Source organism: Zalophus californianus, chromosome 11 (genome assembly GCF_009762305.2).
Source record: "Zalophus californianus isolate mZalCal1 chromosome 11, mZalCal1.pri.v2, whole genome shotgun sequence".
Lineage (NCBI taxonomy): Eukaryota > Metazoa > Chordata > Mammalia > Carnivora > Otariidae > Zalophus > Zalophus californianus.
Genome location: NC_045605.1, coordinates 100,407,234 through 100,430,212, shown reverse-complemented (window position 1 = coordinate 100,430,212; position 22,979 = coordinate 100,407,234). Strand labels below are relative to the sequence as shown.

At 49.0% G+C, this 22,979-nt stretch overlaps 1 protein-coding gene across 3 annotated transcripts; it reads left to right on the top strand.

Moving 5' to 3' along the window:
* Positions 1-9,539: 9,539 nt before the first annotated feature.
* TIMM10 (translocase of inner mitochondrial membrane 10) lies at positions 9,540-16,781 on the top strand. Of its 3 annotated transcripts, none has more exons than XM_027580016.2 (4): positions 9,552-9,670; positions 10,101-10,216; positions 11,908-12,134; positions 16,370-16,781. In XM_027580016.2, exons 2-3 carry the CDS (start codon positions 10,146-10,148, stop codon positions 12,107-12,109), a joined length of 273 nt encoding a protein of 90 aa, XP_027435817.1. In that variant the 5' UTR covers positions 9,552-9,670; positions 10,101-10,145; the 3' UTR covers positions 12,110-12,134; positions 16,370-16,781. The 3 variants fall into 3 exon arrangements, with proteins under 3 accessions (XP_027435816.1, XP_027435817.1, XP_027435818.1); XM_027580017.1 differs by lacking the exon at positions 16,370-16,781 and adding an exon at positions 9,832-9,988 and having other exon boundaries at positions 9,572-9,670; positions 11,908-12,195; XM_027580015.1 differs by lacking the exon at positions 16,370-16,781 and having other exon boundaries at positions 9,540-9,670; positions 11,908-12,195.
* Positions 16,782-22,979: the final 6,198 nt, after the last annotated feature.

Genomic DNA, 22,979 nt, shown 5'->3' with positions numbered 1-22,979 from the left:
TAGTGGTTCTCAGACAAGGAGGGCCTGGACGTGGGAGAGTTTATCTTGGTCAAGAATCGAAACGTACTCTCCCTAACCTCTGCCAGAGAAATCTGACCCTCTAACTGCCAGGCATGGGGTGGGGGGGGGGGGGAGGGAGGTCATGATACGCTGACATGAGCTTTCCTATTCGAGTACTGTATATACGGTAGGATCTACAAAGACAGGTGGGCGGGGGGCCCCGGGGTGGGGGGAAGGAGCTACTCCCAGCAGGAGTAGCTCCTTCATCCCCCTGCCCTTCTTGGGTGTCTGTTTACAAAGAAAACAATCCTCCAATAGTGTTCAGGGCATGACTCAGGCAGTAAGAGGAGGTACTCCTGTCACCGGCTAAAAATACCTCCTGCCCTCTGCCGTGCCATCATTCTGGGCGACAGTACCCAGAGCACCTGGGCAGTTGGGACAGAGGCAGGAAGACAGACAGACTGGTGACAGGACTCCATTCCATTCCTGCCATCCACTCGGGTCTTGCTGCCCCCAGTCCAGGGTCCCCGAGGTCCCTGGGTTTCGGTTTCCGAGGAAGCAGGCTGGGATTTGCAAAGATGCTCATACCCTCCTCCAACTCCACCCCTCCTGCCAGAGCCCCTTCATGGTTCAGCAGCTCCGGCAATGTATTAGCTGGGAGCTAACCAGCTGGGGATGGAATGCACATCAGCGGGGAGCCAGGAGGCCGGGGAGCCAGATCGGCCCCCATCTCTTAGTAGCTCACTCTGAGACCTGAGCAGTCCTTTGCTGCTTGAATCCTCGGTTTCTACTGACAATGACAGGACTGGTCTAGATCAGATTCTCCAAACTGTTCTGTGGAAAACTAGCGTCTCCTAAGACATTAATAGGAGCTGGGGTCAGGGAAATGTATTCTCTGGCTACGGCTGTTCCAGAACAGCCTCCTGTTTACCATTTTAGAGATACTCAACTTCATTAGCACGGAAGGGGATTTTAGAGACTCCATAGTAAAGAAATCTTAACTTTGCTTAGCTTTATTTAACTCACTGTTCCCCAAACTTATTCGACCATGGATTTATTTTTTCTTGCTTTCTTTTCTTTTTGCTTTGCTTTTCCTGAGACGCACCTACCGCCATCTTGAGCAATGCCCCGTTTCCCAGAAGCAAGTATGACAGATGTTGGCCTAAATGATCCACCCAACCCCAAACTCCATGCTCGTGTTTGGAAGGTGGTGTGGAGCAGTGGTGAAAATCATCAATTCTGTGGGAGTCTTCCCACTGTTTGCTAATTGTGTGATCTGGAGCAAGCTACCAGCCCTCCCTGTGTTGTGATGTGTAGAGATAGAAATCACCCTGTAGGGTGCTAGAGGGTTAAGGAGGCCAGTGCATAGAAAGTCTTTTGAGGTGTGCCTGGCATGAAGGGGGCACTCAGGACTTTATTGTAGTGTGCTCTAGGGCTGAGCCAGCCAGGGGCCCTGAAGGGGGCCCTCAGTACGGAGCAGCTTGTGTGGTTGTAGGTTGGCCTCTGCCCGTTAATGTTGGCCCTGACCCAGCCATGAGGTCAAAGACAAGGCAAAGAGGACTGAACGGCAGTAAGATGACAACAAGCCCCTTTTATACCTCAAGGTGCGGTGGTGCTTGGCTAAGACTTAGCAGAGCGCCGTCGCCATCCTTCCCTTCGGCTACATGCTACACTCTGGGGGGGGTGGGGGTGGGAGGGAAGGAAGGGCAGGTGCATGTGTGTGCGCACACGCACACACACACAGACACACACAGACACACACACACACACACACACCCCTCTGCCGTCCTGCATGTTCATCACCTCAGCTTTCCACACCACCCCCCGGCTTGTCATAAATAGATAAGGAGTGAGGAACCCCAAAATGTGAGAAGCCGGGGTGGCACCACCCACCCCAACACTGACGATTCTCTAGCAGGTTTCCAGCTTACCCCGCGGTGCCCTGCAAGACCTCACTCATTCCTCGCTCTGGCCCTTTGCAATCAGTGTTACCGGCCCCATTTTACAGATTAGGAATTTGAAGTCCCTTGAGTAAAGTCACAGGACAATGAAAGGGCCCAACCATACCTAGAATCCGGGTCTCCTGACAACCGGTCAGGCGCTTGTGCCAAAGATGCTGCTCCCACCAGCTCCTCAGCCAGTGTCCCTTCCGAGGCTCTAGCCCTTTCCTCCCTCCCTCCCTCCCTCCCTCCCTCCCTCCCTCTCCACCTCCCCTCCCCCTTCCTCCCCAGCAAGCCTACGGGCACCCTGTTTTGTATCCAGAGCAGCACTGCAGACCGAGCTCCTTCCCTCTCCGTGTTTCTCTTGGCTGACTGGGAGAAAAAGAACCCAGAAGCTCAAGTTCCAAGCCCCAGAGAGTGTAGATGACACTTGATGGTTCTGTTAAAACCTCCCCGGGCCCCTGACACCTAGTTTGTCTTCTGGTGGTCCTGAGGCTGCTGCCGTCCCCCATCCCAGCCAGTGACCCCGCCTTGGAGAAGTCACTCTCAACTGCTTAGAGAGTCTGCCTCCCACCCCGACCAGACCAGACTCCCAAGGCCCTCTCTGCCCCTGTCAGGTCCTCCCAGGGATGGCCACCTGCGGGCTACTCCGTAGGTGATCTCGAGTTGCCCAACACCCTAGGGCTGGGTCCCTGACCTCTGGCATCCAAAGAGAGTTGACAGAGAGGTGGAGAGAATTAGCGAAGAGCCTGGATTTCTCCAACTCTGGGGCTCTGCATGGAGGCTCCAGCCTTTGGAAGGTGGGAGAGGGGTTGGCAGCTGGAGGGTGGCACCTAGAAGGGACCCGGGGTTTCTCCTACCTGTGGGGCCTCTGCCTGGGGGCTTGGAGTTGTCTCCTTCCTCCAGCTGAGTGGCCTTACTCCCAGGCTGCCTTTAGCCCCAGCCAGTGGCCTCTAGCCCCCAGCTATTCTGTCTGCCCGCCTCCCCCTTTCCCCCCCTTCCACCCCGCCCCACCCCCACCTCAAGAGCCTTCAGCCGAAGAAGAGCATTGTTTACCGCCCTGTTGGTACAACACTTTCCCTTGGCCTAGGAGGCTCAGATTTCCTGTGAAGATCTGACAGGTGGCACCTTTCAATCACAGACCGTCTTTCCTGCCCTGACCCCGGCAGTATCCATCCTGTGGCTACCTTTCTTCCCAATGTACTCGCCTGTCCCTGGTGACTCCGAAAACCATTTGCAGGCCCATGTGGAAGATGGTCACCAACCCTCTGGCCTCGCCTGCCCATCCAGAGCCCAGACTAGGCCTCCTCTGCTCCCTTTGCCCGCCCCCACCCCATATTCCTTTAAATAGTCCTTTACTCTTCCTTAGACAGAAACAGCTGCTGATGGGTAGGCTGCAGAGGGGGTGAACAGAACAGCTGCCCACAGGGGGATGTCTCGGGGCTCACACAGCACGGGGAGATGTGGAGGGGGTCGAACAGGTGAGGAGGCACAGCCCGAGCCGATGCAGCACTGGGCTGAGGGTCTAGAAAATACAAGACCGAGTTCTGTTTTAAGCTGAAGTGACTGGTACATAGGAGTCTCTGAACTTTTCATACCGAATTAAGATGTATTTTTAAGATTTTATTTTATTTTTTTAAATATTTATTTATTTGAGAGAGGGAGAATGAGAGAGAGAGAGAGCACATGAGAGGGGGGAGGGTCAGAGGGAGAAGCAGACTCCTCACCAAGCAGGGACCCCGATGTGGGACTCAATCCTGGGACTCCAGGATCATGACCTGAGCTGAAGGCAACTGAGCCACCCAGGCAACCCTTTAAGATTTTATTTTTAAGTAATATTTATGCCCAACATGGGGCTTGAACTCACAACCCTGAGATCAAGAGTCACAGGCTCTACCGGCTGAGCCTGCCAGGCGCCCCTGACTTGAGATTTTGCTCAGGAAAACAAATCTGTACCTTCTCTCTGTGTCCTGTGATCTCAGACTGGTACTACTTTGGGAGAATGGGTGCGGGGGACACCCCTATCGCTTAGAGAGCCTGGGACTCCCCGCAACCACCTCCCCCGTTCCTTCCACATCAGCCACACTGGCCTCCTTCCTGCTTCTGAAATAAATCAATCCCTTTCCACACTCAGGGCTGTGTGGCTTCAGTCCCTCTCCATCATTTCATCCTGGTTTATTTTCTTCATAATATTTACTGGAATCCAAAGTGAGCTTATTCATTTCCTTATTATCTGACTCTCGCTGGACTCTAAGATCCTCGCAGGCAGAGACTTTATCTCCCATGCCCATGGCCATGTGGCCAGGGCCTACCTGATTGCATGGTTCACATGAGGTGCTCCATACATATATATGGAATAAATAAATAAGTTAATAGAAGGTCATGGCGGGGGCAATCCTGTGGGGCTTAGAGGCCCCTGTCAGGATGTTCACTTTTGCTCTTTGATTGGAAGCCAGTGGAACATTTCAGGTTGTGAAGGGACATGACCTAACTTTAGTTTTTGACAAGATGATTCTGGTTGTCATTTTGAGAATAGACTAAGGGGGGAGCATGAAGTGAGGTGGGGAAACCAGTCAGGACATTACCGCCGTAAGCCAGATGCAAGACGGTGGTGAGGAGACGTGGTGAGGAATGGTAATTGAGGATGACAATGACCAAGACTGAGCCAGCTTTGTCTCCAAACCACTAGAATGACCCTTCTGTTCAAGCCACTGACATTCTTGCTCTCTCATCTCCTGCTCTTCTCCAGGGAGTCCTCCTAGACCGTCTTCATAGTCTCTCTCCTCTTATGAGTGGTCAGGGCCCATATCAGATTCTGGGTGACAATCCTGCATCCCTTTCTGTGGGGTTGGGGTCCCATCCAAGAGGACAGTACTGATGCATGGTGAGTAGCAAATACACAACTCCCTTTCTGGAGCCTGGGAGGCTGGGAATGGGTGGATCATGGTAGAGAGAGAGGCCAGAGCCTCACGGTGGTGCTGACAGAGGTCAGCAACTTTCGACGACGTATCTGGATTCCAAAGAGATCTTGGAAGGCTGGGGCTGTATAAACTGTTTTTGTTTTTGTTTTACAAGAAGAAACTTAATAGGAACAATTGGAAATTCCTACTTATGGGTTCTCAAATCGCCAACTCTGTAAGTATAGGAAAGAAAAGACACAGTCTCATAGTACATAATAGCCATTATATCATCATCAGTAAGAACAGTGATTACCTTAGGCACTGCGGGGAGGGGAAAAGTGTGGAGTTGTTCAATGGGTATAAAGTCTCAGGTGTTCAAAATGAGTAAGTCCCCAAGATCTGTTATACAACATTGTGCATACAGTTAACAAAACAGCATTGTGCACTTAAAAACTTGCTTAGAGGGTAGATCTCGTGTGAAGTGTTCTTGCCATATAAAAAAGGGCCATTTTTGGGCGCCTGGGGGGCTCAGTTGGTTAAGCGGCTGCCTTCGGCTCGGGTCAGGATCCTGGAGTCCCGGGATCGAGTCCCACATCAGACTCCCTGCTCAGCGGGGAGTCTGCTTCTCCCTCTGACCCTCTTCCCTCTCGTGCTCTCTGTCTCTCATTCTCTCTCTCTCAAATAAATAAATAAAATCTTTAAAAAAAAAAGGGCCATTTTGGGGGGCGCTTGGGTGGCTCAGTCAGTTAAGCGTCTGCCTTCGGCTCAGGTCATGATTCCAGGGTCCTGGGATTGAGCCCCACATTGGGCTCCCTGCTCCGCAGGAAACCTGTTTCTCCCTCTCCCACTCCCCCTGCTTGTGTTCCCTCTCTCTCTCTCTCTCTGTGTCAAACAGATAAATAAAATCTTAAAAAAAAAGGGGCCGTTTTTAAAAAAAAGATTTTATTTTCAAGTAATCTCTACACCCAACATGAGACTTGAACTCACAATTCCAAGATCAAGAGTTGCACGCTCCTCCAACTGAGCCAGCCAGATGGACCCCAAAAGGGGTTATTTTAAAAAAAGATTTTATTTATTTATTTGAGAGAGAGAGAGCGCACGCGCACGCCTGAACAAATGGGGGGGGGGCAGAGGGAAAGAGGGAGGGAGAAGTAGACTGCCTCTTGAGCAGGGAGCCCAACGCGGGGCTCTATCCCAGTACCCCAGGATCATGACCTGAGCCGAAGGCAGACGCTTAACCGACTGAGCTACTGGGGGGCCATTTTTGAGAAATTGGGGGAAATTGAATATGTGCATAAGATTACATTAAGAAATGACTATAATTGGGGCGCCTGGGTGGCTCAGTCGTCCTGGGATCAAGCCCCACGTTGGGCTCTCTGCTCCTTGGGAGGCCTGCTTCTTCCTCTCCCACTCCCCCTGCTTGTGTTCCCTCTCTCACTGTGTCTCTCTCTTTCAAATAAATAAAATCTTTAAAAAAAATGACTATAATTTTGAGAGTATGAAAAAGGCACTGTGGAAAAGGACTTTATCTGTGAGGTCAAAATGGATGAAGAAAACATGGCTAAATGTTAACAACTGTTAAAGTCTGGTGACGGGTATGTGGAAGTTCAATATACTGTGCCCTCCACTTTTCTGTATGTTTTACATTTACTCTAATAAAAGTCTAAAAATTAAAAGGAATGAGAACAATGACTTCTTTTTACTGAGCATCTGCCATGGACTAGGTGCTTTACGTACATTTTTTGTTTGTTTTTCTTTTTTGTAATGATTGTTTTAACCTTTATTTTGAAATAATTGTAGGTTTACAGGAAGTTGCAGAACAGTACAGAGAGAGTACTGAAAGTCAAGTCTTACATAACTATATGCAATATCAGAGCCAAGAAATTGACACTGGAGCAATGGTGTGTATAGTTCTATGACATCTTACCACATGTTTAGATTCCTATAAACCCCTCCACAATCAGGATGGATAACCATCCCATCACCACAAAGATCTCCCTGTTCTACCCCTTTATAGGCACACCTACCCCCCCAACTTTAACACTAGGCAACTATAAATCTCTTTGTCTCTATAATTTTGTCATCTTTTTTTTCTAAAAAGATTTTGTTTATTTATTTGAGAGAAAAAGAATGAGACAGAGAGAGCATGAGAGGGGGAGAGGATCAGAGGGAGAAGCAGACTCCCCACTGAGCGAGGAGTCCGATGGGGGAATGCCCCTATAATTTTGTCATCTTGAGAATATTATTTAAACAGAATCGTACAGTGTGTCACCTTTTGTAACACCTAATAAAAATCCCATCAAGGAAGCAGATTATTCTTGTAAGAACCCATCTCCTTTTCCCATGCAATTTCTTAATATTCCATAATGTGTTGACTATATTATCAAAAGCAAAAACCAGGGGCACCTGCCTGGCTCAGTCAGTTAAGTGTCTGCCTTCGGCTCAGGTCATGATCCTGGGGTCCTGGGATTGAGCCCTGCATTGGGCTCCCTGCTCAGAGGGGAGCCTGCTTCTTCCTCTGCTTGCTGCTCCCCCTGCTTGTACTCTCTCTCTTGCTCTCTTTCTCTGTCAAATAAATGAAATCTTAAAAAAAAAAAACAAGCTAAAACCAGTACAACATGTGTCCACTATGTACAATAATATTATATGTCCAATATTACATAATATTATATGTCCAATATTGTCCAATATATACAGTAATATTCACGGCAGCATTGTCATAATAGCCTCAAACTGGAAACAACCCAAAAGTCTATCAACAGGTGAAATGATAAATGAATTGTGGCTTATTCATACAAACAAACACTAGACAGCAATAAAAAAGAATGAATGACAGATAAACACAACAATGTGGATGAAATCTTACGGACATTACACTGAGCTAAAGAAGTCAGGCACAAACCAGCAAATAATGTATAACTTCATTTACATGAAGTTCAAGAGTAGGCAAAACTAACTGATGGCAATAGAAGTCAGAATAGTGGTTACTGGGGGTGGGAGGGATGGGGTGGCTGGGTGATGGACATTGGGGAAGATATGTGCTACGGTGAGCGCTGTGAATTGTGTAAGACTGTTGAATCACAGATCTGTACTTCTGAAACAAATAACGCAACATATTTTAAGAAAAAAGAAAAAGAAGAAGATAGCAGGAGAGGAAGAATGAAGGGGAGTAAGTCAGAGGGGGAGACAAACCAGGAAAGATGATGGACTCTGAAAAACAAACTGAGGTTTCTGGAGGGGAGGAGGGTGGGGGGATGGGTTAGCCTGGTGATGGGTATTGAGGAGGGCACATTCTGCATGGAGCACTGGGTGTTATGAACAAACAATGAATCATGGAACAGTACACCAAAACAAATTATGTAATATATGGTGATTAACATAACAATAAAAAATTAAAAAAAAAAGAATAGTGGTTACTTTGGGCGCAGGGGTATTGACTGGGAAGGAACCAAAGATAACTTTTGAAGGTGTTGGAAATACATCGTATTTTGATCTGAGTGGTGGTTATAAGAGGGGGAGGGAGAAGGAGAAAATCTCAGAAGAAAATCTCAAGAAAATCTCTGCACTGAGCCAGGAGCCAAGGCAGGGCTCTATCTCACCACGATGAGATCGTGACCTGAACAGAAAACAATAGTCCCACGCCTAACCGACTGAGCCACACAGGCACCCCTACCTTAATTTTAAAGTATCGGGGCACAGGGCTTGAGAGAGATGAGTTCTTAGAGCAGAAATGAGGACCAGTATTTAAAATCTTGACTTTTATTAAAACCTTGGGCAATTAGGGAAGCATATAGTGACCAACCAGCCCACCTTCGCCAATGGGCAGTGTATGCTTGCACCATTAATTTGCATCTTCTAAACTTCGTTTACTGGGAAATGCCTTGAAAAATCAAAGGATTGGGGTGGGTTTTTGTGGTGTAGGGGTGCAGATCAAGGAACACATGAAGTCTGGAAAGATGAAGAGTTCACAAGTATTTTCCCCTTCCCTCGCTCAAATACACTAGGTTAGCTCTCATGGCAGCCAAAATCGCTCCTATTCATCTCGTTATGTTCCAGGGCGTCCAACAGAAGAAGCTGCATAAAACAGACTGTATACATGTCTCGTTTTTCTGTGAGCAGGAACCGTGCCTCGCTTCTCTGCAACCCCAGGGAAAACTTAGGACCTACATGCAGCTGTATTCCCACAGTCCCTTGGAGAACTGGCTCTCAAACTTGGCTGCACAAAGAAATCACCTAAGGCACTGAAACATTTACTGATGCCTGGGTGCTACTCCCAGAGGTTCTGATTTAATTGGTATGAAGTGAGGTATGGGCATCGGGGTATTTTAAAGCGTCCCAGGTGACCTTAATTTGCAGCACAAACAGAACTGCTCTTTAGGGGAGTCCTTCCTTCTCCGTGCCTGGGTTTGTGCTGGGGCGTCAACTCTCCGGGGCCGGGGGCGAGATTCACCACGCTGTGCCCTCTGGCCCCTTTCTACAAAACAGTTAAACTCCGATCTCTCCGCGATAACCCAAGGGACTTGACAGCCAGGCTGCAGGCGCCCTGCACTCCGCCCAGCCTCTGTGGTATTTTGGCGTCCTCTCTAGCATTTGCAAGGCGCTTTCGCCTTCGGCCACGGCCGGCGGCTCCCTCTCTATGGTAGCCGATTTCCCAGCGCCGCCTCGTTGGTACTTCATTCCGGAAGCGAGTCCGATCAAAGAAGAGGCGGGACTTCCCTCCCGGAAGTGACCCACGTGCTTCCGCTTTATCTTACCTGGTCGCACGGTGAGTTTCTACTGTTTACCCGAAGTTGGGGACACCGCGGGGATTGTGACTGGCCGCAGGCCGTGGTAAGTGACTTCTCGCCTCATGGTGACCCTGATGATGGCGCCGCCATTTCAGAGGTGCAGCCCCTGAACCGGGACTTGTGCACCTTAGCTACGCGTGTTTTCGAATTCCCGGGGCCCTGGAGGTTCAGGCCCGCGGTTTAGTATTCCTTTCCGGTCTCTAGATCTTCTTCTGGGTAAGGGCGACCACGAGGGACTGGGGCGCCAGGGCTCGATTTCCAGCCGTTCCATTGACATGCTATGTGACCTTGGACTAGGCAGTGTTCCCTTTCTGGGCCTCCGTTTCCACATCTGTGAGATGGGGTGGTTGAGCTCACTGAGGTCAGTGACCCCTGCCAGCCCCATGCCCTGTGAATCCTCCGCATCCTCTACCCTCCCTGGGATGGGAAACGGAACGGGAGAGGTGGAAGCTGACGGTGATGTCTGCTCCCAGGACTAGGAAGCCAGAAGGAGATCTCTTCCACGGTGCAGGGCTGAGATGGATCCGCTCAGGGCCCAGCAGCTGGCTGCGGAGCTGGAGGTAGAGATGATGGCTGATATGTACAACAGGTAAGGGCGGACAGTGCGCTCCCTTGTCTTTGAAAATGATCCTAGGTCACCCTTTCTCAGGGTGCCTTTTGGAGGGTACCCACCCCCACCTACACTCCTCATGGTTGAGGGCTAACGCAGAGGCGGTATGGGGTCACTAGAACGAGTTGGACATCTGGATTGGGATGCAGTTATCGAGCCAGTAGCTGAGCAGGAAGAGAAGCACCAGTCCAAGCTCTGGTCGGGTTCCAGGAACAGTTGAGCGTTTGCCTTTGTGACAAACAGAACATAGCCTACTTAGTGGTTAACATTTCTTTCTTTCTTTCTTTCTTTCTTTTAATTTTATTTATTCATTTGACAGAGAGAGAGACAGTGAGAGAGGGAACACAAGCAGGGGGAGCGGGAGAGGGAGAAGCAGGCTTCCCGCTGAGCAGGGAGCCCGATGCGGGGCTCGAACCCAGGACCCTGGGATCGTGACCTGAGCCGAAGGCAGATGCTTAACGACTGAGTCACCCAGGTGCTCCTGTGGTTAACATTTCTTGAACTCTTACTCCATCTCAGGCACATGCTGAGCAGTTTACATGCCTTAATCCTTTTTAAGCTTCAAAATGATCCACTGGGTCAATTTTAGTTGTCCCATTCTAAGGTGAAGACATTGAGGCGTCTAGAGGTTAAATGACTTTCTCAGGGCTCACAGCTGGTCAGTAGCAATGTCAGGACCAGTACCTCAGTCCAGTTCCAAACTAGTGCCCACAACCATTTGGCAGATTTGGGAACAAATTGTAACTGCACCAATCACCACTAGTTTGACCTGGGGTAAGTTACTTGGCTGTTTGATTGGTGGTTTTCCCCTCTATAAAATGGAGGTAGGGGGCGCCTGGTTGGTTCAGTCTGTTGAGCATCTGACTCTTGATTTCAGTGCATGTTGTGATCTGAGGGTCACAGGATCAAGCCCCACATTGGGTTCTGTGCTCAGCAGGGAGCTTTCTTGAGATTCTCCCTCTGCTTCCCTGTTCACCCGCACAGTCATGCCCGCGCACATGCTTTCTCTCTCTCTCTCAAATAAATAATAAATCTTTTTAAAAATAAATAAAATGGAGATAATAATGGTACCTACCTTGTGGAGATACTATAGATGTTAAATGTAGAAACGTATGACAAGCTCTTAGTATCAAACCCAGCACACAGTAAGTAGTCCACACATGTTTGCTGTTTTTATTGGCTTAAGCCCCCTGGTATTTTCTCTTGATGGTTTATCTTGGAGGCTATATATTAGAATACTTCCAAATATTTTTACATAATTTTAAAATGCAGGCTGCGAGATCAGACTCCGTGGGTTTATATCCCAGCTTTACATGATCCTGAGGCTCTCCATGCCTTAATTTCTTTATCTGTAAAATGGGGATAATGATTGTGCCTACCTCATAGGGTTATTGTAAGGACTGCATGACAAGCTGTGTCAAGCACTTAGCATGATGCCTGGAACATAGCCAGTACTCAACTAATTGTTCCTATTTAAATAAACATGGGCTCAGATCAGGTGAGCACTCTCAAGGACCTCCTAAGATGGTTGAAATGCAAACTGAGGGTTTACACTGCCTTCCTGGGAGATGAAGTCAGCATAGCAGGGCAGGAATGATGGAGAGTTCCTTGAATGCCTCAGGATGCTGCTGACCTGACCTTACCCTTCCTTCCCCGCCCCCCCACCCCAGAATGACCAGTGCCTGTCACCGGAAGTGCGTGCCTCCACACTACAAGGAAGCAGAACTGTCCAAGGGCGAATCTGTGTGCCTGGACCGCTGTGTCTCCAAGTACCTTGATATCCATGAGCGGATGGGCAAGAAGTTGACAGAGTTGTCTATGCAGGATGAAGAGCTGATGAAGAGGGTGCAGCAGAGCTCTGGGCCCGTGTGAGGCCCCAGACGGTATACACCCCAAGGTGCGCCCTGCCCCTTCCCACTTGTCTAATAAAAGTGCCCCCATTGGGTGTCATCTGTGAAGACTGCTGGGCCTTGGCTCCCTTGGGAGAGCCTCGAGAAGCCCAGAATATGGTAGAGTTACTTTCCTGGTTGAAGAAGGGGTATTTGTCACACTGCGATGTGACTGTGTATGTAAATGTATGTGTGTGTGTGTGTGTGTGTGTGTGTGTGTGTATATATATATATATATTAAAACAGGTTTCTTGACACCTACTACATGTAAAGCAGTGTGGCTGGCACAGCCTCTACCAGCAGAGGGAGTCTCGTGGTGTTGAAAAGCACAGACTGGTGCGATGTTCTGGGTTGTATCCCAGGTCAGCCTCTTGCTGTATGACCTTGAACATGTCACTTCACTGCGTGCTTTAGCTTCCTCATCTGTAAAATGGGGATAATCATAGGGCTGTGGTGAGGTTTAAATGGTTTAATATGTGTCCAGCATTTAGAGTAATGACTGGGACGTAGGAAGTGCTCAATAGATACGAGCTGTATACATGACAACCTAAAATTTAAGTGGAGTCAGGCGGGCATTTTTCCAGATATAAAGGAACATTTAGAGGAACAAGTGAACAGGAGATGGGATTTGAGAGGGAAGTAGCCAACCCCTGGGTTCTAAGTGGCAATATCCAAACACGTGAGGGGACCAGGTTCATGTGTGATGTGAGTGATCCAGGGAGGGGACTGAGTGAAAACCGCTGTCATTCACGGTTTGCCTGAATCAGGGACGGCGTTCCTTACCCTTCATACAACATCCGGTCTAGCTCTTTCCACCATCTTTCTGTGCCGCCATAATGGTGCACATGAATGTCCTGGCAGATGTTCGCAAGAGCATTAACAATGCGGAAAAGGGAGACAAACGCCAAGTTCTTATTAGGCCGTGCTCCAGAGTCATCCGGTTTCTGTGATGGTGAAGCATGGTTACCTTGGCGAATCTGAAATCATTGATGATCACAGAGCCGGGAAACTTGTGGTCAACCTCACAGGCAGGTTAAGTAAGTGTGGAGTAATCAGCCCCAGATTTGATGGACAGCTCAAAGATCTAGAAAAATGTCAATAATCTGCTCCCCTCCTGCCGTTTGGTTTCATTGTACTGACAGCCTCAGTTTGCATCATGGCCTGTGAAGAAACAAGACAAAAACACACAAGAGGGAAAATCCTGAGATTCTTTTTCTAGGGATGTAATGCATGCAGATAAAACACCTCAATGGGGGAAAATACCTGATCTAACCCACTCAGCTGGGCTCAGGGGCCCTATTAGGCAGTGGAGGCCCGGAGCGCTGGTTGCTTGTTGGAGGTCTCACGAGAGGAGTGGGGGCTGACTGCCGCTCTTGCCTTCTCCTTGAGGAGACCGCTGCCTTGAATTCCTGAGTGTCCTGGAGAGCTTTGCGGCTTCCAGAATGTGTGGCTCGCTCCCTCCAGGTGAGATTTTGGTTGACGTTAGTGCCACTGTGGCAGTGCCTTTGTAGTAGAGAAAGGTGGGTGTTGGGGATGGAACCTCACCAGGTCACTGGGCATGGAGTAAAGGAAGCACTAGCGGCAGCGAGTTTGGGGCTTAAAAGGGCAGGCCCAGGGGCTCCGGGGTGGCTCAGCCGTTTGAGCATCCGACTCTCGACTTTGCCTCAGGCATGATCTCACGCCTGTGAGGTCAAGCCCTGCCTTGGGCACTGTGCAGGGTGGGCATGGAGTCGGCTTAAGATTCTCCCTCTCCCTCTGTCCCTCCCTCTACCTCTCTCTCCCTCTGTTAAAAAACAAAAGAAAAAACAACAAACTGCCCAAGCCAGACCACCTGGGGTGGAATTTTCTAGCTGTGTGATCATGGGTGAGGCGTTTACCTGCCGAGTGCCTCAGTGACCCCATCCATAACATGGTAGTAGTGGTACCTGCCTCCTGGATTGAGTGGTGTGAAAATGAAACAGTTAATAACTGCAACACTTAGGAAAGTGCCTATCTCTGTCAGGTTAAGTGCTTGATAATGTTAGCTTGTTTGTTTGATTGTTACTGCTGAGTTTGGTGTGAGAAGACACGGGATAAACCCTGGGAAACTTTTTTTTTTTTAAGATTTTATTTATTTGACCGAGACACAGAGAGGGAACATAAGCAGGGGGAGTGGGAAGGGGAGAAGCAGGCCTCCTACGAAGCAGGGAGCCCGATGTGGGGCTCGATCCCAGGACCCTGGGAACACGACCTGAACCGAAGGCAGACGCCCAACGACTGAGCCACCCAGGCGCCCAGACCCTGGGAAACTCTCAAAGCCAAGTGCTCTGACCCTAGCGGCAGGCAGAAAGTGAAGGCTCCTTTCTAGGTACTGAAGTGCAAGCTTGGGTCAACAGGTGGCGCTGTGTGCTCACAGGCTCGGCAGGGCCGCGGGCAGTTTCACAAAGGCCTATTTGCCCCTTGGGTGCCGGCGGCCTCTTGGTAGGGAGAGGGGAGTGATGAGAAAGATACTGTGCCTGACCTCGGGTTTAGCAAGGAACATCAAAAATTCTGATAGTGCCTAGCGGGAACATCTAGGAGGGGTGGTAGGAGCGGAGAGAAGAGGTTCCAGCTGGAGGGAATAGTACTTGCAAAGGCTTTGAAGTGGCAGAAGGTGTGGCGCGTTCAAGAAACAGCTTCAGTGTGCCTGGAGTGCCGAGTGTGAAGGGAGGTGGTGGTGAGAGATGAGACTTGGGGGCTGGGCAGGCAGAGCTCCAAAAGAGCCTTGAGAAGCTGTGTTAAGGAGTTTGGGATTTTCTCCTGCCCAGGGCAGCCGCAAACTGTTGGAGGATGTAAACCCTGGCAGTGAAAGAGACAGATGTGGGTTTCCGAGGCTCTCCCCGACTGCCAGTGGGTGGGTAGTGGAGGAGGGTGGTAGGGAACAGATTAAGGGAAGAGGTGCCCGGGAGCCAGTAAGAATAGCTCTTGGGTTGCGGTGGTGTGCTAAGAAGTGTATTAGTTCACTTAACGCTTATAACAACTCCCAAGCAGGTATGGTTTTTCTCACTTTACAGATGAAGAAGCTGAACTCTGAAAAGTTAGTTACTTGCTGAAGGTCACATAACAGACAAGGGACAGAGCCAGGATTCTAGTCTGTTCAGACAGCAGAGCCCACTTTTAACCACTCCTCTAGAATTGGGGGGGGGCGTGGGGATGCTCCCTCAAGAGGTACATGTCAGCAATTTCATATTTCATTCGACAATATTTATTATCGGCTGCTACATGCAAAGAGCTACAGAAAGTATCCAAAGTGAATTTGCTTGGTCCCAGCCCTCGTGAATATTGTGGGGAGCGGGGAGGGGGTACAGGAGAGGTGGAACACACATACAAAGGGTGGTAGGATAGTTTAGGTTCTTTCTGCCATAGAGCGGAGTCCAACACTCCTAAGCCTTGTGTATTTTTGCTAGATTATCAGTACTTATTTATTTAAAAGATTTTATTTATCTGAGAGAGAAAGAGGGTACAAGCAGGGGGAGCTGGAGAGGGAGAAGCAGGCTCCTCACTGAGAAGAGAGCCCAATGTAGGGCTCAATCCCATGATCCTGGGATCATGACCTGAGTCAAAGACAGATGCTTTAACTCACTGGTACCCCAACTAGATTATCAGTTTTAAAATCAGGAAATGTTGGGGCACCTGGGTGGCTCAGTCGTTAAGTGTCTGCCTTCGGCTTGGGTCATGATCCCAGGGTCCTGGGATCGAGCCCTGCATCGGGCTCTCTTCTCAGCGGGAAGCCTGCTTCTTCCTCTCCCTCACATGTGTTCCCTCTCTTGCTGTGTCTCTCTCTGTCAAATAAATAAAATCTTTAAAAAAAAATAAAATAAAATCAGGAAATGGCTCTCAAAAATCTGGATTTGACTTCTTTTTTTTTTAAAATTTTTTAAAGGTTATTTATTTATTTATTTATTTGACAGAGAGAGACACAGCGAGAGAGGGAACACAAGCAGGGGAAGTGGGAGAGGGAGAAGCAGACTTCCCGCAGAGCAGGGAGCCCGATGCGGGTCTCGATCCCAGGACCCTGGGATCATGACCTGAGCTGAAGGCAGACGCTTAATGACTGAGCCACCCAGGTGCCCCTGGATTTGACTTCTTTTGAAAGTTTAGAATATCTAAACTTTGTAGTTTAGATATTAGATGGTCAGCCTCCATTCCTGCTTGGCAGTAGCCAAGGATGAGCAGCAAAACTCCCACTGCTAATTTCTTCCCTCATCCTCTGCTTGATCTGTAGGCATTTGGTCTGTGCCTGCTCCGGGCTTTCAGGTGAGCCGGATGCTAGATGAGAACACACGTGGATGTCTGGGAATAGGCAGGCTCTCGATGGCGTGCAGGGGTCCTGCCCGAAGCCAGTCGTGCCTGGTACCGTCTGCTTCCCCTGAGTGTGCACTAGACCTACAGACTGGCTTCTAACACCTCAGCAGAGACGACAGGATGCCGTTTCTGGGGTTAAGGTACAAGAGATCGTGAGGGTCTTGTTCGTTCTCTTCTCTTGCTTCCCATGACGAAGCAAGCTTACATCTTGTGAGCTGCCCTGTGAATAGGCCTGTGTGGAAGGAACTGAGGGTAGCCTCCAGCCGGCGAGGAACTCAATCCTGCTGACAACCCCACGAGTGACCTCAGAAGCAGACACTTCTCGGGGCGCCTGGGTGGCTCAGTCGTTAAGCATCTGCCTTCGGCTCAGGTCATGATCCCAGGATCCTGGGATCGAACCCTGCATTGGGCTCCCTGCTCGGCAGAGAGCCTGCTTCTCCCTCTCCCACTCCCCCTGCTTGTGTTCCCTCTCTCGCTGTGTCTTTCTCTGTCAAATAAATAAATAAAATCTTAAGAAAAAAAAAAAAAAACACATGCTTCTCCAGACGATTGCAGCCCCGGCTGACACTTAACAGCTCTGCGAGCCACCTCTGAGGCAGAGGACCCCTCTGAGGCAGAGGACCCCTCTGAGCTGCATCCTGACTGCTGACCTAGAGAAACCAAGATAATGAATGTTGTTTGAAGCCATTACACTTTGCGATAATTTGTTATATAGCCATTGCTAACCAACACATGTACAGTTCTCACAACTATTACAATTGAGACTATGGTCTTTCTGCACCTAGAACCGGCACGGGCCAGGCACCGTTCCGGGCATTTGGGACATATCACTGAACAAAACAGAGAAAGATCCCTGCCCTCTTGGAACCTGTATGCTAGTGGGGACAGTTTTGCATAGTAGAAGTCTGGGCTGCCAGTGCTGTTTTGAAGGAGAGACCATCTTCAGCTCCTGGGGGAAGGTTCTTAACTTCTTTCAGGTCTTACGCCCCCATGAAACTCCAACAAAAGCCAGGGATGGTTCTTTAGAAAATGTACATGCACATAGAATTTTGCATACAATTTTAGGGATCATCATAAAAATATCTGTGGGCTGACCTGAAGGGGGTGTTGTGATGAGCATTGTTTTAAGTTCTGGAGCAAAGAGAAACGATAAAAAAAATTGAATGTGGAGACATACTAAAACCAGTTGCTTTTGTAGTTGTGTTAAGTGCTACAGGAAGTAGCACCACAGGAGATGTTCGGGAGCTCTGGGGCTATATAGAGGAATGTGCCTCCAAGTCTGGGCGCTCAGAGAAGGATGTCCCCCAGAACGTGGTAAGTGAGATTTGAAGGATGAGTGGAATTCGGCCGGCAGGGGCCAGGTAAGTGGTAGGTTCTATGTTAAGTGGTGGGAGGGTAGTGGTAAGAGAGGCGGGCATGGGTCCTTGCCCTCCCACGCGTGCAGTCAGTTGGACAAAACAGACACATTTTTTTTTTAAGATTTTATTTATTCATTTGAGAAAGTGAGTGAGCAAGCACAGTGGAGTGGGGAGGGGAGCAGCGGGAGGAGCAGACTTCCTGCTGAGCGGGAGCCCAACGTGGGGCTCCATCCCAGGACCCCAGGATCAGGTCCTGATCTGAAGGCAGATCAGATCAGATCAGATCACGGAGGCGCCCCCGGAACAGACACATCTTGTTGAATTTCATCAAAAGGAAACTCAGATATATAGATCACATAGCAAGGGGATTTATTGCCGGAATCGGGCAAGGAGCTTTCACCCAGGAAGTGACCGTTAAGCCATAATCTGAAGGATTAGTTAGATAGGCTGGGGCAGGGGAATGTTCCAGGCCCAGGAGAAACTTGAGATGGGAGAACGTGGGGTGTTAATGGGCATGAAGAGGTCACCATGGTGAAAGCATAGAGAAGAGAGAGACCAGAAGGGAGGCTGGGGTTGCAGGTGGGGCCCAGACGGACTTGGGAGCATTGTTGGGGGTTTGTATATTTGCCCAAGGGTCATGGGAAGCTTGTAAGGAGAGCGGTCTGATCAAATCCATGTTTCCAGAAGATCATTCTGACTGGACCGTGGGGTCACGTGCACAGGTGGAATCAGAAAGGCTGGGTGGAGAGGAGCGCCTGGCTGGCTCACTTGGTGGGGCATGTGACTCTTGATCTGGGGGTGTGAGTTTGAGCCCCATGTTGGGTGTAGAGATGACTTAAAAGTAAAATCTTAAAAAGCCAGATTTAAAGGGCTGCGGGAGTGGAGGTGTAGCTGCTGATGACCTGGGCTTCGGGATGGCAGTGGATGAAGACGAGAGATCTTTAAAGATAGGGTCCAGGGCGCCTGGGTGGCTCAGATGGTTAAGCGTCTGCCTTCGGCTCAGGTCATGATCCCAGGGTCCTGGGATCGAGTCCCGCATCGGGCTCCCTGCTCCTTGGGAGCCTGCTTCTCCCTCTGCTTCTCTCTCTCTCTCTCCCTCTGTCTCTCATGAATAAATAAATAAAATCTTAAAAAAAAAATAAAGATAGGGTCCACAGGCTGTCTAGTAGGTTGGATGTGGAAGGTGAGGCAGTGAGGTGAGCAAGTTGGGTAACTCCTGTTTTGTGGCTTATGTGACTAGGTGGCGGGTGGTACTTTCACTGACACAGGCAACAACGGAGCAGGAGCGGGTTAGGGAAGAGGAAGGTCATTTGTGGTCATTATTGGGCACTTATTATTTTAAAAGGATTTTTTTTAAGATTTTATTTTTAAGTAATCTCTACACCCAACATGGGGCTCAAACTTACAACCCCAAGATCAAGAGTCCCGCACTCCACTGACTAAGCCAGCCAGGTGCCCCCGCTTAATATTTTAGAAGATCTTTCCAGCTGCATCCTCACACCACAGTCCCTCGTTCTGTGTGCTTCATCCATTCTGGCCTTCATTCAGCACTGAATGTCTCCGGCATCCTCCTGCCGTAGGACCTCCGCACGCACTGTGTCCTCCTCTTGGGGGTTGCTGATAAATCCTGATTCGGACGTGGGAAACTATCTTCAGATCAGAGTACAAGCACACTGACCTCCAGTCTAGATTAAACCCCTTCCCCAGTGATATGTTGACATAGCACCCTATGTCTCTCTTCTTTGGCACCTCCTTTAGATGCAATTACACCTTCTGTGTAATTATTCAGCTCTACCTCTGTCCCATTGGACTTTGCATTCTCTGAGGGTAAGGTCTGTATCCTACTCACTATCGAATCCTTAGTGCCCTACACATGCAAAGGTGTGTGTGTTATTAATTGAGATATAAGTTCACATATCATAAAATTAAATATTTTATTTTTTTAAAGATTTTATTTATTTGCTAGAGAGCACAAGCGGCGGGGGGGGGGGGGGCGGGCAGCAGGCAGAGGGAGAAGTAGGCTCCCCTGGGATCATGACCTGAGCCGAAGGCAGACGCTTAACCAAACTGAGCCACCAGTGTCGCATACATAATTTTATTTTTTTTCGGATTCATTTATTTGAGAGACAGAGTGTGAGAGAGCATGAGAAGAGCGAGTGCACACAAGGCAGGGGGACGGGTCCAGAGGAGAAGCAGGCTCCCCATGGGGCAGGAGCCCGATGTGGAGTGATCCCAGGACCCTGGATCATGATCCGAGCCGAAGGCAGATGCTTAACCAATGAGCCACCCAGGCACCCAAGAGGAAATTAAAATTAAATATATTTAAAGATTTATATTTATTTCTTAATGTAATCTCTACATGGAAACTGGGGCTCGAACTCACAACCCCAAGATCAAGAGTCGCATGCTCCAGCAACTGAGCCAGCCAGGCGCCCCTTTTCTTTTTTTTTTTAAAGATTAAAAAAAAATGTTTTTTTGAGTAATTTTAAAAGTAGATATTTTAGGGCGCCTGGGTGGCTCAGTCGGTTAAGCGACTGCCTTCCGCTCAGGTCATGATCCTGGAGTCCCGGGATCGAGTCCCATATCGGGCTCCCTGCTCAGCGGGGAGTCGGCTTCTCCCTCTGACCCTCTTCCCTCTCGTGCTCTCTATCTCTCATTCTCTCTCTCTCTCAAATAAGTAAATAAAATCTTTAAAAAAAAAAAAGTAGATATTTTAAAGTGTAAAATTCAGTGGATTTTAGTATATTCACAAAGTTGTACAACCATCACCCCTGTCTAATTGCACAACATTTTCATTGCCCCAAGAAGAAACTTCACACCCATTAGCCACCACTTCCCATGTTTCCCTCCTCCAGTTCCTGGCAACCACGAATCCACTTCTGTCTCAGTGGATCTGCCTATTCTGGGCATTTCATATAAGTGCAGTCATACAGTATCCGGCCTTTTGTGTCTGGCTTCTTTCACTGAGCAATGTTTACAAGGTTCTTCCATGTGGGAGCAGCATGAATTGCTATGACCAAATATGATTACATTGGAGATTAGTACACACACATTGTGTTTATCCACCAGTTGATGGACAATTGGGTTGCTTGCACTATTTGGCTCTTCTGAATCACGCCGCTATGAACGCTTGTGTCCAAATTTCTGTGCCTACGGCTGTTCTCAGTTCTCTGGGGTATATTCCTAAAAGCGGAATTTGCTGGGTCATGTGGTAACTCTATGCTATCTATGTGAGGAACTGCCAGCCTGTTTTCCAAAGTGGCTGCACCATTTTATTTACATTCTTCATGCAAAAGTTTATAATAACTATTTATTAGAAGAAATAAGTTCTTACATAGTGAACTGGATACCATTATTTCCAGCACTTAACGGACTAGAAGAGTGAGGCTCAGGAGTGTGCATGCCTTGGGCAAAATCGCACAGCTCATCAGCTGCAGATTCAGGATCAGGACCCAGCCTGCGTGACTCCGGAGCGGATACTGCTGCTGGCCCGGCTGCGAAGCAGGCTGCAGCCAGCAGGAGAACCCATGTGATTGGGGGTGGTGTCAGGGAGACAGAGTCGAGAAAAGGGTTACCACTGGGGTAGGGAGGGGGGGCTGAGAAATCCTATCAAGTCTGATACAGAAATGTATCTTTGGTCTCTTCCCTTTTTTTTTTTCATCTGAACTATTACAGTGGCTTTAAGGTTTTTAAACTGTCATAAGTTCTCTCTCCTTTCCAATATATCCTCCATTCATTAAGCACACTCGACCACATCTATCACCACCCTTAAAAGGAAAAGAAAGGAAAGAGAAGAAAAGGAAAAAGAAAGTAAAGGAAAAGAAGAGAAAAGAAAAGAAAAATGAAACAAGAAAACACAATCAAAACACAACCCAGGAGCTCCTGTGGGCCATCTCACAACACTGGAAGTCCTTGGCCTTGCAGAGGTCCCCCAGCTTATTTTTTCAGCTTCATGTCCCACCACTCCCTTTGATTTATTCAACAAGTGTTCCCCGGGGCTCGTTACATGCCAGGTGCTGGGATAGGAGGCAGGCCTACACCTACCACGTGGCTGTGGGCCCCCAGGAGATTTATAGCTCACGGGGAGGAGGCAGACAGCTCAACCAACGAGTCAAGGTCACTGGGAGGCCTTCAGTGGAGGTGAGACTAGTGTTTTGGGGAATACATGCGCAGGGACCCAAGCCCAGCTTAGGGGACCAGACAGCTTCCAGGAAAAGGTAAAACGAGGTGAGTTGTGAAGGAGGGGTATATTAGAAATGAAGAGGGGAATCTGTCATGCCCACAAGAAGGAAGAGCAGGTGCAAAGGCAAGGAGGTATGAAACCAGCTGGCTTCACACTTCATTCCACAGGTGCTTGCTGAGGGCCTCTTAGGGGCCAGGGGCTGTTCTAGGTGCTGGGGATACAGAAGGGAACACAGCAGACCAGGCCCCGGCCCTCATGGAGCTGACCGTCCACGAGGGGAAAATGTGGAAACGTGTTGGGGATGAAGAAGGGCAAGCATTAAAGCCATGGGGGCCCATGAACCTCTAGATCCCAGGGGAGGGGACCCACAAAACCCTGAAATTTGAATGTGAAGATGTGTGTATGTGTGCTCATGTTCACACATGCATTTTCACAGGGAGTGGACTCACAACGTTGTATATTGTATTCTCAAAGGGATCCATGACTGTTTTGGGTTAGAACCCTTATTCTAGGGCACCTTGTGTTAAGCTAAGGAGTTTGACCTTGGTCTGAAACTTCTGGGAGCCGGTAATGAATTTTAAGAGGTGAAACCATCAGAGCCTGCCAGAGAGAACTCCTTGTGCCTTTTTCATTGCTGAGCCTTTGCTCTTGCTCTTCCTCCTGGCCTGGAGGCCCGGAAAGGACCATACTTAAAAGCCAGAAGATCTGACTTTGCATCCTGCCTCCACCCACCACGTTCCAGCCCCCAGCCACTAGCCTTCTCCTGTTGTGAAAAGCTGTGAGGTTGAGGTGAGCCCATGGTGTTTTGAGGATTTAATAGTTTTTGTTTGGCAAGTGCCCAGCATTTGGTAGCCACTCAGCAAATGTGAGTTCCTCTCTGGGCTTGGTGGCTTAACTGTTGAGGGATCCCCTCTTATCTGAGGTCTTCCTGGGCAGTTGCTCACATTGCCACAGAGCTTTGTGGGTATCACCACTCACTCTTAACACGC